Here is a 12,092-nt window from a genome sequence, read left to right as displayed (position 1 = left end):
GATAATATAATCCGCACAAGCAGTGGTTCTCTAATCACAATCGAATGGGTTTTGTTCCTCACTTCAAATGCCACAAAGGTCGAATAGTCGCACTAGTCAGTCAGGGAGCATGTCGAGCTGCGCGTGGAGCAGTCGCGACAGTTAGGGAGCGTGTGGAGCTGATAACTGAAACATAATCCTTCCTGTTTATGTGTGCAGTGCATACTTCTTGTATGCATGCGAACAAATAAAAACATAACCATTCCATTGGTAATGTAAAGCAGCTGGACACAAAAACTACGAAAAAATGTGCGCCAAATGGATTAAGATGAACTCATTAAAAGGAAATATCTACGTGCTCTTCTATTTATTTGCTCCTTATTGCCCTTCGTCAATAGAAATTCTGTCAAAATATTATCAGTAACATGTCAATTGACTTTAAGCTGCCACTGTCAATCAGAAGTCAAGGAAGGTATAAAGTCAACACGGTCGATATAAAATCACGTATAGTGTTTGCATCTTTTTGTCCCCTGCGCTGATGTCGTACAAGAAACCATGCACACAGACATATATAACCGTCAGGCAAAGGACAGGGAGTACCCTCAGTTTACTCGTCAACGTTCATCGCGTTGTGGGTAGCGGTTCGAGTGCGAGGACGCGGGTTTGTGTGCCGTGTGCGGATTTCAACCTGCGGGTACAGGAAGGATGCAGGTCAGAAAATTCTGACCAGCGCAGGACTATACTTGGAAGCAACATCTGAACTCGTCAAAATCCCGTAATCCCGTCCCGGGATCCCGGGATTGACAGCAATCCAGAAATCCCGGGACTGAAAAAATGGCTCGGAATTGACAACCCTAATTGCGCGAGAGCAGCAGAAATTCCCTGCTGCACCTTTTTTGGTTGTTCTGCTGGTCTGCTGCTCTGCTGCCGGTCTCGCAAGACAATCAGGAGATTCGTTGGCGCTGTTCTCGTTCGACGGTGTCTAACGTGCTTAAAGGGACCGAAAAGTGAAAAATAACCCCCATATTTTGGCCCACCATCCTGCACATTATCATTGTTTGATAACACAGAGAAAGCATTACCTCACAAATCGGAATATTTTATGCGTATAAATATTTTGAATGTTGCCGGAACATGGACGGTGCTGCCAACAAACGGCAAAAAAGAGTAACTTGGGTTTCAGGTCCAGGGCGTCCGGGATTGGTCAACCTGTACCACGTGACAATTAGTTTCTAGAGAACAAAGTTGACACACATTATCGTTATAACTAAACGTCATTTTAAAAATGACGTTCACTTCCAGGCATTTGAAGAACATAGTTTCTATACTAATAAAACATTCAGCTACGACGCGCCGTGCCGTTTGCAAGGCCGTCTGTGTTATCGCGCTTGCTGTCTACGCAGTGGGTGGTCATACCGGCAGCGCGAAGCATAAAGTGGAAGTCTGTGAAAGTAATCAAATCACTTGTCTGTCACTGTTGTGTCACGTATTTACGAATCCCTGGTGTACGTTGTGGCGTTCGGGGATGCGGAAATCGTTCATCTTCGACGACGGGCGTTTTCTACCACAAGATTCCACAGGACAATGCGCGAAAACGAAAGTGGTTCGAAGCACTCGACTATGAGATACAGCAGTCGTGTCGTGTGTGCTCATCCCATTTTACTGTCGATGACTACGAAGATGCCGCAGTTGGCGAAGTGCGAAAACGTCTGAAGCAAGCTGCCGTTCCGTCACCTGTTATTCTGCTTCGCATTGGAGACCGGTTCAACGCAACGTCTCAGGTATGTACAGGTGTCACACATGTATAAATTATAATATAGCGATGACGTATACCATTTAACTTGTGTTATCCTACCTACAGGGCATTGTGAACATGAACAAATTTAATTTTAGGGACATTCCGGTGTTGAAGTGGCGCCGGGCTGCTTCGTAGTATGTAGAGATCTCATCATTTGGTCATCTTTTGAAAATTTCTGTTTTGAAATAGTTTTAAAACTGTTTCAGGTCGACTGCAATGATTTCATGAACTTGTGCAAGGAAGTCACCGTATCGGATGACACTACTGATGCTGCCAGCACATTGTCCACGTCGACGGACACTGTTTGTGAAGTACGCAGTAAAAAAGTCTTGTCCAGATCTGCACTGCAAGAATTCAGAACCAAATATACTCAGTAAACTTGAACTTTCCTACTTTGCAGGAAACAACTGTAGTCGAGTTCGACAATGCATACTGCAGCACTGTCTCTCCAACCACTATGAAGTCTGCATGTAAGAAGTGTATACAAGATTAGTGCTCAATGTGATCCGCATTTCTTATGACTCTTTTTCTTTGTGTGTGTGTGTGATCCAGGCACTCAAGTTAACATGACAGAAATAGCTGGAAGCTGGTATGCTAAAAATGATGATCCGGATTTGCCAGGAGTGACAGCATTTCTACCTGTGGCTTCGTCCCCCCTCTTGCTTCTACCAGTTACAGCTGTGTGATTACTCAAGAGCTAGGATAGGGGTGAGTCTGTATACAATTGATAATATTTTTGCAATCTTTACACGGACACAAAGACACCTGAAAGGACATCACGTGGGCCAATAATTACATCGACCCCCACTTCGCAGATTCTGCCAAGTCCACAGGTGGAACCACTAGCTTTGTTACGTGTTGCAGACTTTGTAACATTTTTGGAGTCTTTGGACAGGTGCAGAACATCAGTATGACATCAACAGTGGGAGAAGAAACTGGTGAGAGCTACTACCCATCTGAGGATAGCTTCCTTGAAGGGTACAGGAACACTTTCTGTTGAAGCAAACTTATGATTAAAGATGGCCAATTAATTTTCTAGAGACACCACTACACCTGAATGTCCAGTGGAACAGCGAAAATTCATTGTCTTTGAAGCCCCACTACTGGAATTGTTCAAAGCATGTCGCAGTTGCAGTGGGTCATGCAAGGTTACCACATCAGTTCGGGGCACACTTCTCACTGTTGTGTCCGAATGTGCAAGCGGCCACAAATTCTCTTCCCTGAGATTATGTGGTTCTACACGTGCTGCATGGACGCTATCTTTTTTTATTCATGCTTTCCGTTTCTTGTGCTGTTGAATAATTGTGAGTTTGCAGCCATCATGTTGTCTATGTTGTCATGTATGTTGGTGTGCACTAATGACCCTGTGAACATGCCAAATCTTTTTCAAGCCACAACTTCCACCTCTGCACCGTGCTGCGACTGAAGAATGTCGAGTAGTCCTACTTTTGGACGGAAACTACATGAGGTAGTAACATCCAGATTTCTAAAACTTTTGTCAGCAGACATTTGCTGTTTCTGTACAACTTTCATCGTATATTTCTTTTTTCACAATTAGCACACTCTCGAAGAACAGTTCTCAGCTTCATCTACGTGCTCCATTATTATTCCTGTACCCTTTTCATCAACAGGAGGATACAAAAGCACATATATGGTAAAATGTAACTTTCTTGTTAAGGTCAAAAGTGAAAGGCAAAACTGTTTATACTTCCATTCTGTATCTTATCTATTTTTTTTTCTTTCAGGTTTTACAGCTCTATGAAGTACATGAAAACATCAGAGAGCAGAAAGTCCTACTCTGTCTCCTAAATTGCTGGACATTAAAAAAGAAAAATACAGAGTTGTGAAAAAATGTTGTTTCGGCTGTTTTATTATATTTCAATTAATTGTTCCGAGAAGTCTGTTGCGTACACTGAAGCCAGTTTCTATTTGGAGGACTGTCAAAATTTCTTTACAAAAGTATCTCGGTCACAGTCTCCGAGAACTTATGAAAAAATGAATACGTGGGTACAGTCATTCTCATTCACAGAGACTGTTCACAGTAGTTTTGTTGTCGAATGGTGGCGAATCGAATACTGTGTGCAGAAAAGTGTCAGTGTATTTCATCTTAAAAAATAGCATTGCAAAGGTAGTGTGTGCCTGTTACTGCATAATAAATTATGTAGCCATTTTGGAGTACTCTTGCCCACACCGATGCTGCATGGTTAACTGTGAACTGAGATGAAGAGGTGATATACCATTTAAGTCAGCACTAAGGACTTTCTTTACAAATGTTAGTTGGTCATATGATAATGGATCAGTTACAAGTGCTCCTTTTAGTGAAATCAAGTTAAGTGTTTTCAACCGTTAATTAGCATTTGCAAACCTGGTCAATCTCTAGTGTATAAAAAATTATAAACACAGCTCAGGTGAAGTACAATGATAAAAATTATGTTATTTACTCTCCATATATACAAGACATGAGTACACTAATGTACAAATAGATATGCCCCACATCCATGCACAAACATAATAATTACAATATTGTGTGACTATCTGAAAGGAAAAAGCATTGAAAAAATTCGCAGCAAGCTAGAAATGAAAATTTGCAGGCATCAATATACATTTTTACAAGTGTGCAGGTTCAAAGCCCTTATACACATCTGATGGAAAAGCATCCCTAATGGCATGCACCACGCAGGCAGGAAGAATCTTCCTATGGTGCTTTCCCAGACCACCCCATATCCACCTTGTGAATTGCCGATAGGCGATATAACGGAATTTCCTGCAGAAATAAGGTTTTTCCATTCAGTTTGCCGTTCAAGTAGCGCGTAAACACTCACTTGTTCACTGCGATGTCACGTATGTTGCCATACTCTTCAGTATCTCGGATGTACGTAAAAGACACTCGCAGAACTTCGGTGTCGAGGCAGAGTATCTCGAAATATTCGTTGTCTGTAATGCAGTTGACCGTCTGCTTTTTACAGACGTTCTCTACCTCCCGGCAGCACAAACACTCGTCCGCGGTATCCATCGGTTTGCACTTCCCGCAAGAACACCTGCACAACGAAAAAACAGCGCTTGTTTCACCTTAGACAAGTGCTTCTCCCTAATACATATAAATTTCACTAACCAGTCCGCGTTCCCGGCACGATCAGATCCTGGTGAGGACGGCGGTGACTCCGGTATATCTGAGGACGATGAATCTTCTGCTGCGACGCAGTCACTTTCCGGCATGCTATCGTACGAACAGAAGTTCTGTGCGCGCGATAGTTCTAGAGTGCGGAGTTCTAGCGCACTCAGGTTCGGGAGACTCGACATTTTCGACGTAGAAAGTGGTTGCAGACGCTCACAGCCACTTTCGTTTTCACCGGGTTAGCGAGTGGAAGCGCGCCTATTACATGCGTCCTCGACAGATGGCGCGGTGTGATGCCATTGTTGAGAGACTGCCGGTTTCCTACTAGGTACCTAGACATGCAATCATCGAAAATTCGATTTAAAAAAAAACTGCAGCGATTTCAGCGGAGTTCTTTGACATTTGAACTTTAGAATGTTCAAGCTTTTCACTGAACATAAAGTTTCGATAGCTTTATATTCACTTTTCGGTCCCTTTAAGGTTAGCATAGCGGGGACTAGGGGATTGAATGCGCAGTTCTGAAAATTTGTGGTGCTTAATTACATCAGATGATAAATGACACGCTTGTGATGCTTGTAACTAGTGAGTGGTTTGAAGTGAGTGTTGGATCATCGGTACCACATGAATTCCGCTCTCTTGGTATAATTCCGTTCGGTTCTGTTGCTATCTGCAATGCCCACTTGTTGAGATATTCTAGCGAATGGTGACACCGGAGATGATATGCTCTGACCAAGGCACCAACTTTACGGCTAGGCTGACGCAGGAACAAGAGAAATGTCTGGGCATTGTGCCCCGGTTTGCAAAACCGGATCACCCGGAGAGTTCAGGAGCGGTAGAACGTTGGAATGGTACATTCAAGGGAATGCTGCGTCATGCGATTCAAAAGCATGGGAGAGACTGGGACCGTATGGCGCCGATGTCTGCTATGGGCGTACCGAGAAATCCCAATTGAGACGACAGGAGTATCCCCCTTTTGAGTTGCTTTATGGTCGGACGCCAAATGGACCGCTGTCTATCTTACGGAAGACATGGATTGGAGAATGCACCCCCCCCCCCCCAACTAGCTGGAATTCCTCAGCGGAAGAACACTTGATGAATTTGCGTAGCAAAATGGCAGAAATGGCGGGAAAACACTCACAGGAACGACAGGGTCGTTACGCGGCGTACTATAACCTCAGGGCGAAGAGTAAGACTTTCTCAGAAACCGACCATGTACTGGTTTTGGATCCTAACCACACGGGAAAGCACGGAAAGGAAGCACGATGGGTAGGGCCCGCAACGATTTTAAAAGGTCAGTGCAAGGTTAGCTACATGGTCAAAATGCCGGACGGTTCGAAGAGATGGATTCACGCGAATAAGCTGAGGCCGTATCGTGTGAACGCTGTAGGTGTCATATTTGATAACTATGACGAATTTGGAGACCTAGTTGAGGCTTCGGGAAATCAGAAGTGTACTACACACAACACCGAAGTAGATCCGTTGAGGCTGGAAATGTCGGATTTCCAAGCAGATCAGATTCGTACTGTCGAAACTCTCATAAACGAGTTCGCGAAGGTACTTTCGGAGAGACATGGAAAATGCAGGGTAGGCTCACACAATATTGAACTAATCGAAGGGGCAGAACTCAAGAAATCGTATCCGTAAAAAGTCCCCATTGCACTTCGAAAGGAAGTGCAAGTGTTGATCGCCAAATCGCCAAAAGTGTTGATCGCGTGTTGATGGAAGTGCAAGGGCGGAAGTGCAAGTGTTGATCGCCAAATCAGCGAGCTGCTGTAATGGGATATGATTTACCCCGTGGAATCAAGTTTCGCACACCCCACCGTATGCGTCGCGAAAAAGGATGGTGGCGTACGTCTTTGTATAGATTATAGGGGGTTAAAGGCGGTGACTGTAGCAGACGGATTTCCGATGAGGAACGCCACGGAACCGCTGTGGGATGTATCACGGGCACAGTACATCAGTGTCCTAGACATGACCAGAGGTTACTGGCAGGTGGCTGTTGATGAAGAGTCTAGGAAATTCACAGCGTTTGTAACACCAACTGGGCAGTACGCATGGAAAGTGATGCCGTACGGGTTGCGAAACTCAGCCCAAACGTTCCAGCGAGTTATGAATGACATACTTGCGCCGCACGCTTCGTACGCTTGTTCGTATATAGATGATGTGGCGATTTATTCCGGAAGTTGGGAAGAGCACGTATGTAGACCACCTGCGCAAAGTATTAGCTACCCTAAAAGGGGCAGGACTCACGGTGAACCCCGGAAATGTAAATTCGGGCAAAGAACTGTAAAGTACTTGGGACATGTAGTTGGCTCGGGAACCCGCGCTCCAGACCCAGAAAGGGTGGAAGCAATGCAGACGATAGAGCTAAAACTAAGAAGCAGTTGAGAGGCCTATTAGGCTTACTGAACTGTTACCGGGATTACGTGAGAAGCTACTCGGAGATCGTGTTGCCTCTGACGAGACTGACAGGCGAACGAGTCCTTGCCTTGGGATGAAAAGGCACAACATGCATTTCTTCACATCAAGCAAGCTATTGCTGAAATCACAGAGCTTGTAGCGCCGGACCCATGTAAGGACTTCACGCAGACGACCGACGCATCTGAGTACGCTGTAGGGGCTTGTGTGTCACAAACGAGACAAGGCGGGAAGGTATACCACGTAGGCATTCTTAAAGGGGCCGTAAACAGGTACAAAAGGTGCATATTTCTTTGTGTTATATTATTGAAACTTAGTCAGTGAAAACTCCTTGCAATTACTAACGTTCAAAAACAAAAGGCGCTTGCATACGGATGAAATATTCACTGCACTCTTTCGCATTTTAGCTCCGCCCCGCGCTCTAACTTTACGTCATTTTGACGTAGCGCTTTCCCCACCAATTACGATTGAGTGTTCCACATATGATTTTATTTCAAATGCGGAATTGCACTAGATGAACGTGAATCCTCTTCTATTCAAAATCTAAACAGTTACAGCCTCAAACTGAGAAAGAAATGCGTTTAATTTAGGTATCATACGCGCACTACGTTTTCTGGGCAGTAGCACGCAGCACACCACCTGCGCGAATGAATATCCGGGACTATACAGTTCCAGAATCTTAGGTAGGTGCGCGATGGAACATCTTCGTCATCTTCGAATGGTTCCGACAACTGGGCTGCCGTACTTTGGTTTGATCCACGCGGCATCGCGTCACCAGCTCGCGTGGTACAGTGGATAGCGTGCTGGCCATGTCACGTCGTGACTGGGAGGAACCCGGGTTCGAATCGCGTCATGTGATAGCAGCCCAGCTGTTGACGTTGGCGCCAGCCGGAGATGAAGATGTCATGAATTTCGGAACCACTGAGCGCAAAACGTCGTTTCACACAAACAAACTGAGCGCCCCGACTCACAGCTAATAACGAAGTATGTTTATTGGCTGGTAATTTGAAACGTCATGTGCGCAGCTGGGCCGCCCGATTGGACGGCAAAAGGCTACGTAGCCATGTGACGTATGCGTTGTGGAGAGAGGCTCGCTGGTTACTCATCTTTGAAAGCAGTTATATGGGTCAATGAGCTGGCACGAGCCGAACGAAATGTATATTTGGGTATTATGAGTTGCGTTCTTTCATGGGGTATCATTATTTCAGAAATGTTTGGTGGCCTGTTTACGGCCCCTTTAAGCAAGAAGCTCTCCCCGACACAAACACGGTGGGCAACCATAGAGCGTGAGGCATACGCCATCATCTGGGCATTAGGGCGTCTACATACCTGGTTGTTTGGGCGAAAGGTAAAAGTGGTAACTGACCACGACCCGTTACGATACCTCACCCAATATAGTGCTCGTCTCACCCGTTGGGCGCTAGCATTACAGAAGTATGATATTTCCTTGTCGCACATTAAAGGAAGAGACAATATTGCCGCGGATGCGCTCTCAAGAATGTTGAACGAGAGCTAGTTGTAATGTAGGGCAGCCTGTGAGAAGAATTGTGGTGTCTTATATGTTGTGAGTACTGGAAATTGGGCATTGTAATCCCCGATCGTATGTTGTTTCCAATTATTATATTCAGTTTGAATGTTGCTTGGACATGTGCATATCCCGCCACATTCTTGGGGGAAGGGTGTCATGTTGTGATGTACTGCATTTTATTTTATGTGATATTCGAAACATCCATACGCCTTGCTATGCATTTAATTACTTCGTGTTCATCAGTCATTTTGAACGTGTAATCAGTTTTGTGTAATTGCCGTTCCCACGAAATGCTCGGCACGCGTTACAGTAATAAGCCACTTGACTCAAGGCGAGACCGAATTCCCGGAAGAGCTGTGACAGTGAGAACAACCGCAAAGCCATTGATGCATGAGCTTCAATTGGGCAAGTCACTTTTACTGAATGCCTACGGAGGAGGCAGATTAGGGAATGGTTAGAGTCACTAAACACGGGGTCAGAGTAATGACACTGAGGCGCAGCGGCGAGCTCACCTGCCATTTTGTGTCACGCGCTCATAGAGGTGTGCGCCGCCGCCGGAGGTTGGGGCCTCGCCGTCGCCGCCGTACCAAAACTGTCTGCGCGCCGCCGCCGCCGCCGCCGATGTTGAAAAATCGGCGCGGCTGTGTAATGCGCCCATTTTGATCCACTTTCTATGAACGAATATCTCCCATACCTAATATTTTGTTTGTTTTTCTTTCATCTTAGGTTCCAGGCTTTATTTGTGGTGTTTTTAGCAGTAACAATTTCATCTCCTGATATGCTGTTTATGCTTTAGAGTTTCGTTTCATAGTCGACACTGGAGGAACACAACTCAAAGGAAAACTTGTCATTCAATTCTTGCAGGTTGTTTGCCGGTCATCCACCAACACCATAGCACTGGTCATTATCCATATACAGGGTGTCTTGTTTTTTATTCGTCACAGAATTTTTGTTTAAAAAATTGCGGGACGAAATACCTGCCGCTTTTGAGTTGGTCATGCGAATATTATCTCGAAGAAAGTATGTAACTATAAGATCATTAATTACTTCAAATTCATTAATTCTTTGATTAAGGAATTTCGCGTAAAAACGGGATAGGAGAACGGAAGATACTCATCGTTGGAAGCCATTCCATGTTTAAGAAATTCTTAAACGCGCACGTGTGTTGAAATATCCGACGCTGAATGTCGCTATGCAAATGAGCCGAAACAAGAAGTACGCCATTTCCGAGCGCAGAAATGATGCGACTTTTGCCTTATCTGGGTTGGAAAGCGGTCTATCTGACCAACAGATTAGCGCCTACACCAATCAGCTCGATCGCTCCAAAGCACTTGGTCCTCTCACGTGGATTGCCCGTCGCTCTTTCTGCGCTCGAAAAGTGCGTAGCAAATAGTGCATTTTGTGTGTGCCGGCGAAAAGCACACAGTCAGAGAGGGTGTTTTCAATCGCGGACTTGAGGGGCTTATAATGCGCGCGAAGCATAGCAGACTCAACCCACTCGTTCTGGACAAGTTTATACTGTAAAACCCTTTAATTTCACGAGACCTTAATTTTCGCGAATTTTGCGAATCGAGAAAATTCCAGGAACTCGTGGAGTGCGCGAAATTTAGTTGTTGCGAATGTATATCCCTACTCGATTCGCGAAAATTTATGGCTGCGAAATTAAGTGATTTTTACAGTATTTATTCATGATAACTACAGCCTCTGCAAAAATACTGTTCAATGACGTGTTGGGTGCGCCTTATTTCATATCGTTTGCTAACGTTCGCATATTTATATGGTTTCCCAAAAAGAGCCAACTGGATCAGTGGACAGAGCTTTCACGCGTCGCCGTCCTGTGAACATTCGATCAGCACCCGCTATAACTGTTACGTGTAGTTGCCATTAAAGGGATGGCTCGTCGTTCTTCTAGCTATGTTGTTTTCTCTAGCGCTTAACGCGCACTTAACGCGCCCAGTCGAAGTTCTTGGGCGACGACCTTCTTGAAGCGCTTTACTTCTCCTAATGCTCCTTTGTGTGTTCGGTTTTCTTTCATAATACTACCCAGTGCTGACGCACTTGTTTGGTGCAAGGTACAGTAAATACTGCCACCGTGGCGTTGACTATGATGGAGAAAATACCCCCGCTCTGAGGTGTTCGTGCGTTCTTGTTGGAGAAGAGAACATATTGACAGCCCACGGGTCGCACGCCGATATGACAGCATCGGCGTGACGCCGCTGACGCCGCCGCCGCCGGGCCTTCAACGTGCTCTACGCCGCCGCCGAAAAAAATGCCCACGGCGCACACCTCTACGCGCTCAGCGGCGCCGGTGGGCGATTCACCCTTTTTGCCCTCGGGCGCAGCTCCTCCCCACTAACGTCCCTACCGCGCATGCGCTGGGAGTCGCAAGAGCGCGTTTTTGATCGGCGCTTCGGCGTAAAGTGATATGCAAAGCAGCATTTGTGCTGTGAGGTTAGATGAATTTACGGCAGACTAACATAAGAGGAGACAACTACCAACATTTGAAGATAGCAATTGCAAGAATGTAGTGCCTAGGGTTACAACAACAGCAACGGTAACTATCAGTTAAAGTTACAACAGCTGCCTTTCTTGGCACGCTACTCCGTGTGAAAGCATTGCAATGTTCAGCTGCAATGAAGAGAGCATAACCATTCTCTAAGAAGAGGAATAACGAGGCTTACAAGAAGACGCATAAACTGCAATAATAAATATACAATGCAGTAATACACCGCAATAAACTGCCACGTCCTAGTCGTTTACATGGTAAGTTTATAGTTGAGCTCCCGTTTTCTATTCTTGTTATCGTAAAGCTTTGCGTTTTACTACACATGCGAAAACGTCCAAGAAGATCGGGAATTGAACCTGGAAACTCGCGGTAAAGAACACACAAGCTAACGACTGCGCTCACTTTGCACTGCTTGTAAGTCTTGTTATTGATGAATTGTACAGGCAAATCATTGCACCTGAATTTTTCAATGCTTTCACATGGAAAGCGTGCCAGACAACGCAGTCAAAAAAGGGTTGTCATTCTACTTGTAACTTTAACTGACTGTCCGTGTTGTTGTTGCTGCTGCTCTAACTCCTGGTTAGCATTACTGTTACTGTAACTCTAGCCACTCCGTTGCATGAAATTCGTGCACACGCGGAAAAATGGACACAAGCCTGTTCAAAAACCATTTATTCCCAAAGCCACTGTCCCTTGATACATTCAAGTGAAGCTGCTTTTGTTCAACTGCTCAGTAATACATTTACAA

At 45.2% G+C, this 12,092-nt stretch overlaps 1 protein-coding gene across 1 annotated transcript; it reads right to left on the bottom strand.

The window, feature by feature from the left end:
- Nucleotides 1-1,979: 1,979 nt before the first annotated feature.
- LOC135392313 (uncharacterized) lies at nucleotides 1,980-4,993 on the bottom strand. The gene is made up of 3 exons (XM_064623029.1): nucleotides 4,890-4,993; nucleotides 4,600-4,815; nucleotides 1,980-2,121 (listed from the first exon to the last, which is right to left on the bottom strand). Exons 1-3 carry the CDS (start codon nucleotides 4,991-4,993, stop codon nucleotides 1,980-1,982), a joined length of 462 nt encoding a protein of 153 aa, XP_064479099.1.
- Between the last annotated feature and the right edge of the window lie 7,099 nt (nucleotides 4,994-12,092).

The sequence above is a fragment of the Ornithodoros turicata genome, chromosome 4 (assembly GCF_037126465.1).
Source record: "Ornithodoros turicata isolate Travis chromosome 4, ASM3712646v1, whole genome shotgun sequence".
Classification (NCBI taxonomy): Eukaryota; Metazoa; Arthropoda; class Arachnida; order Ixodida; family Argasidae; genus Ornithodoros; species Ornithodoros turicata.
This window is presented reverse-complemented; position numbering and strand designations above follow the sequence as displayed.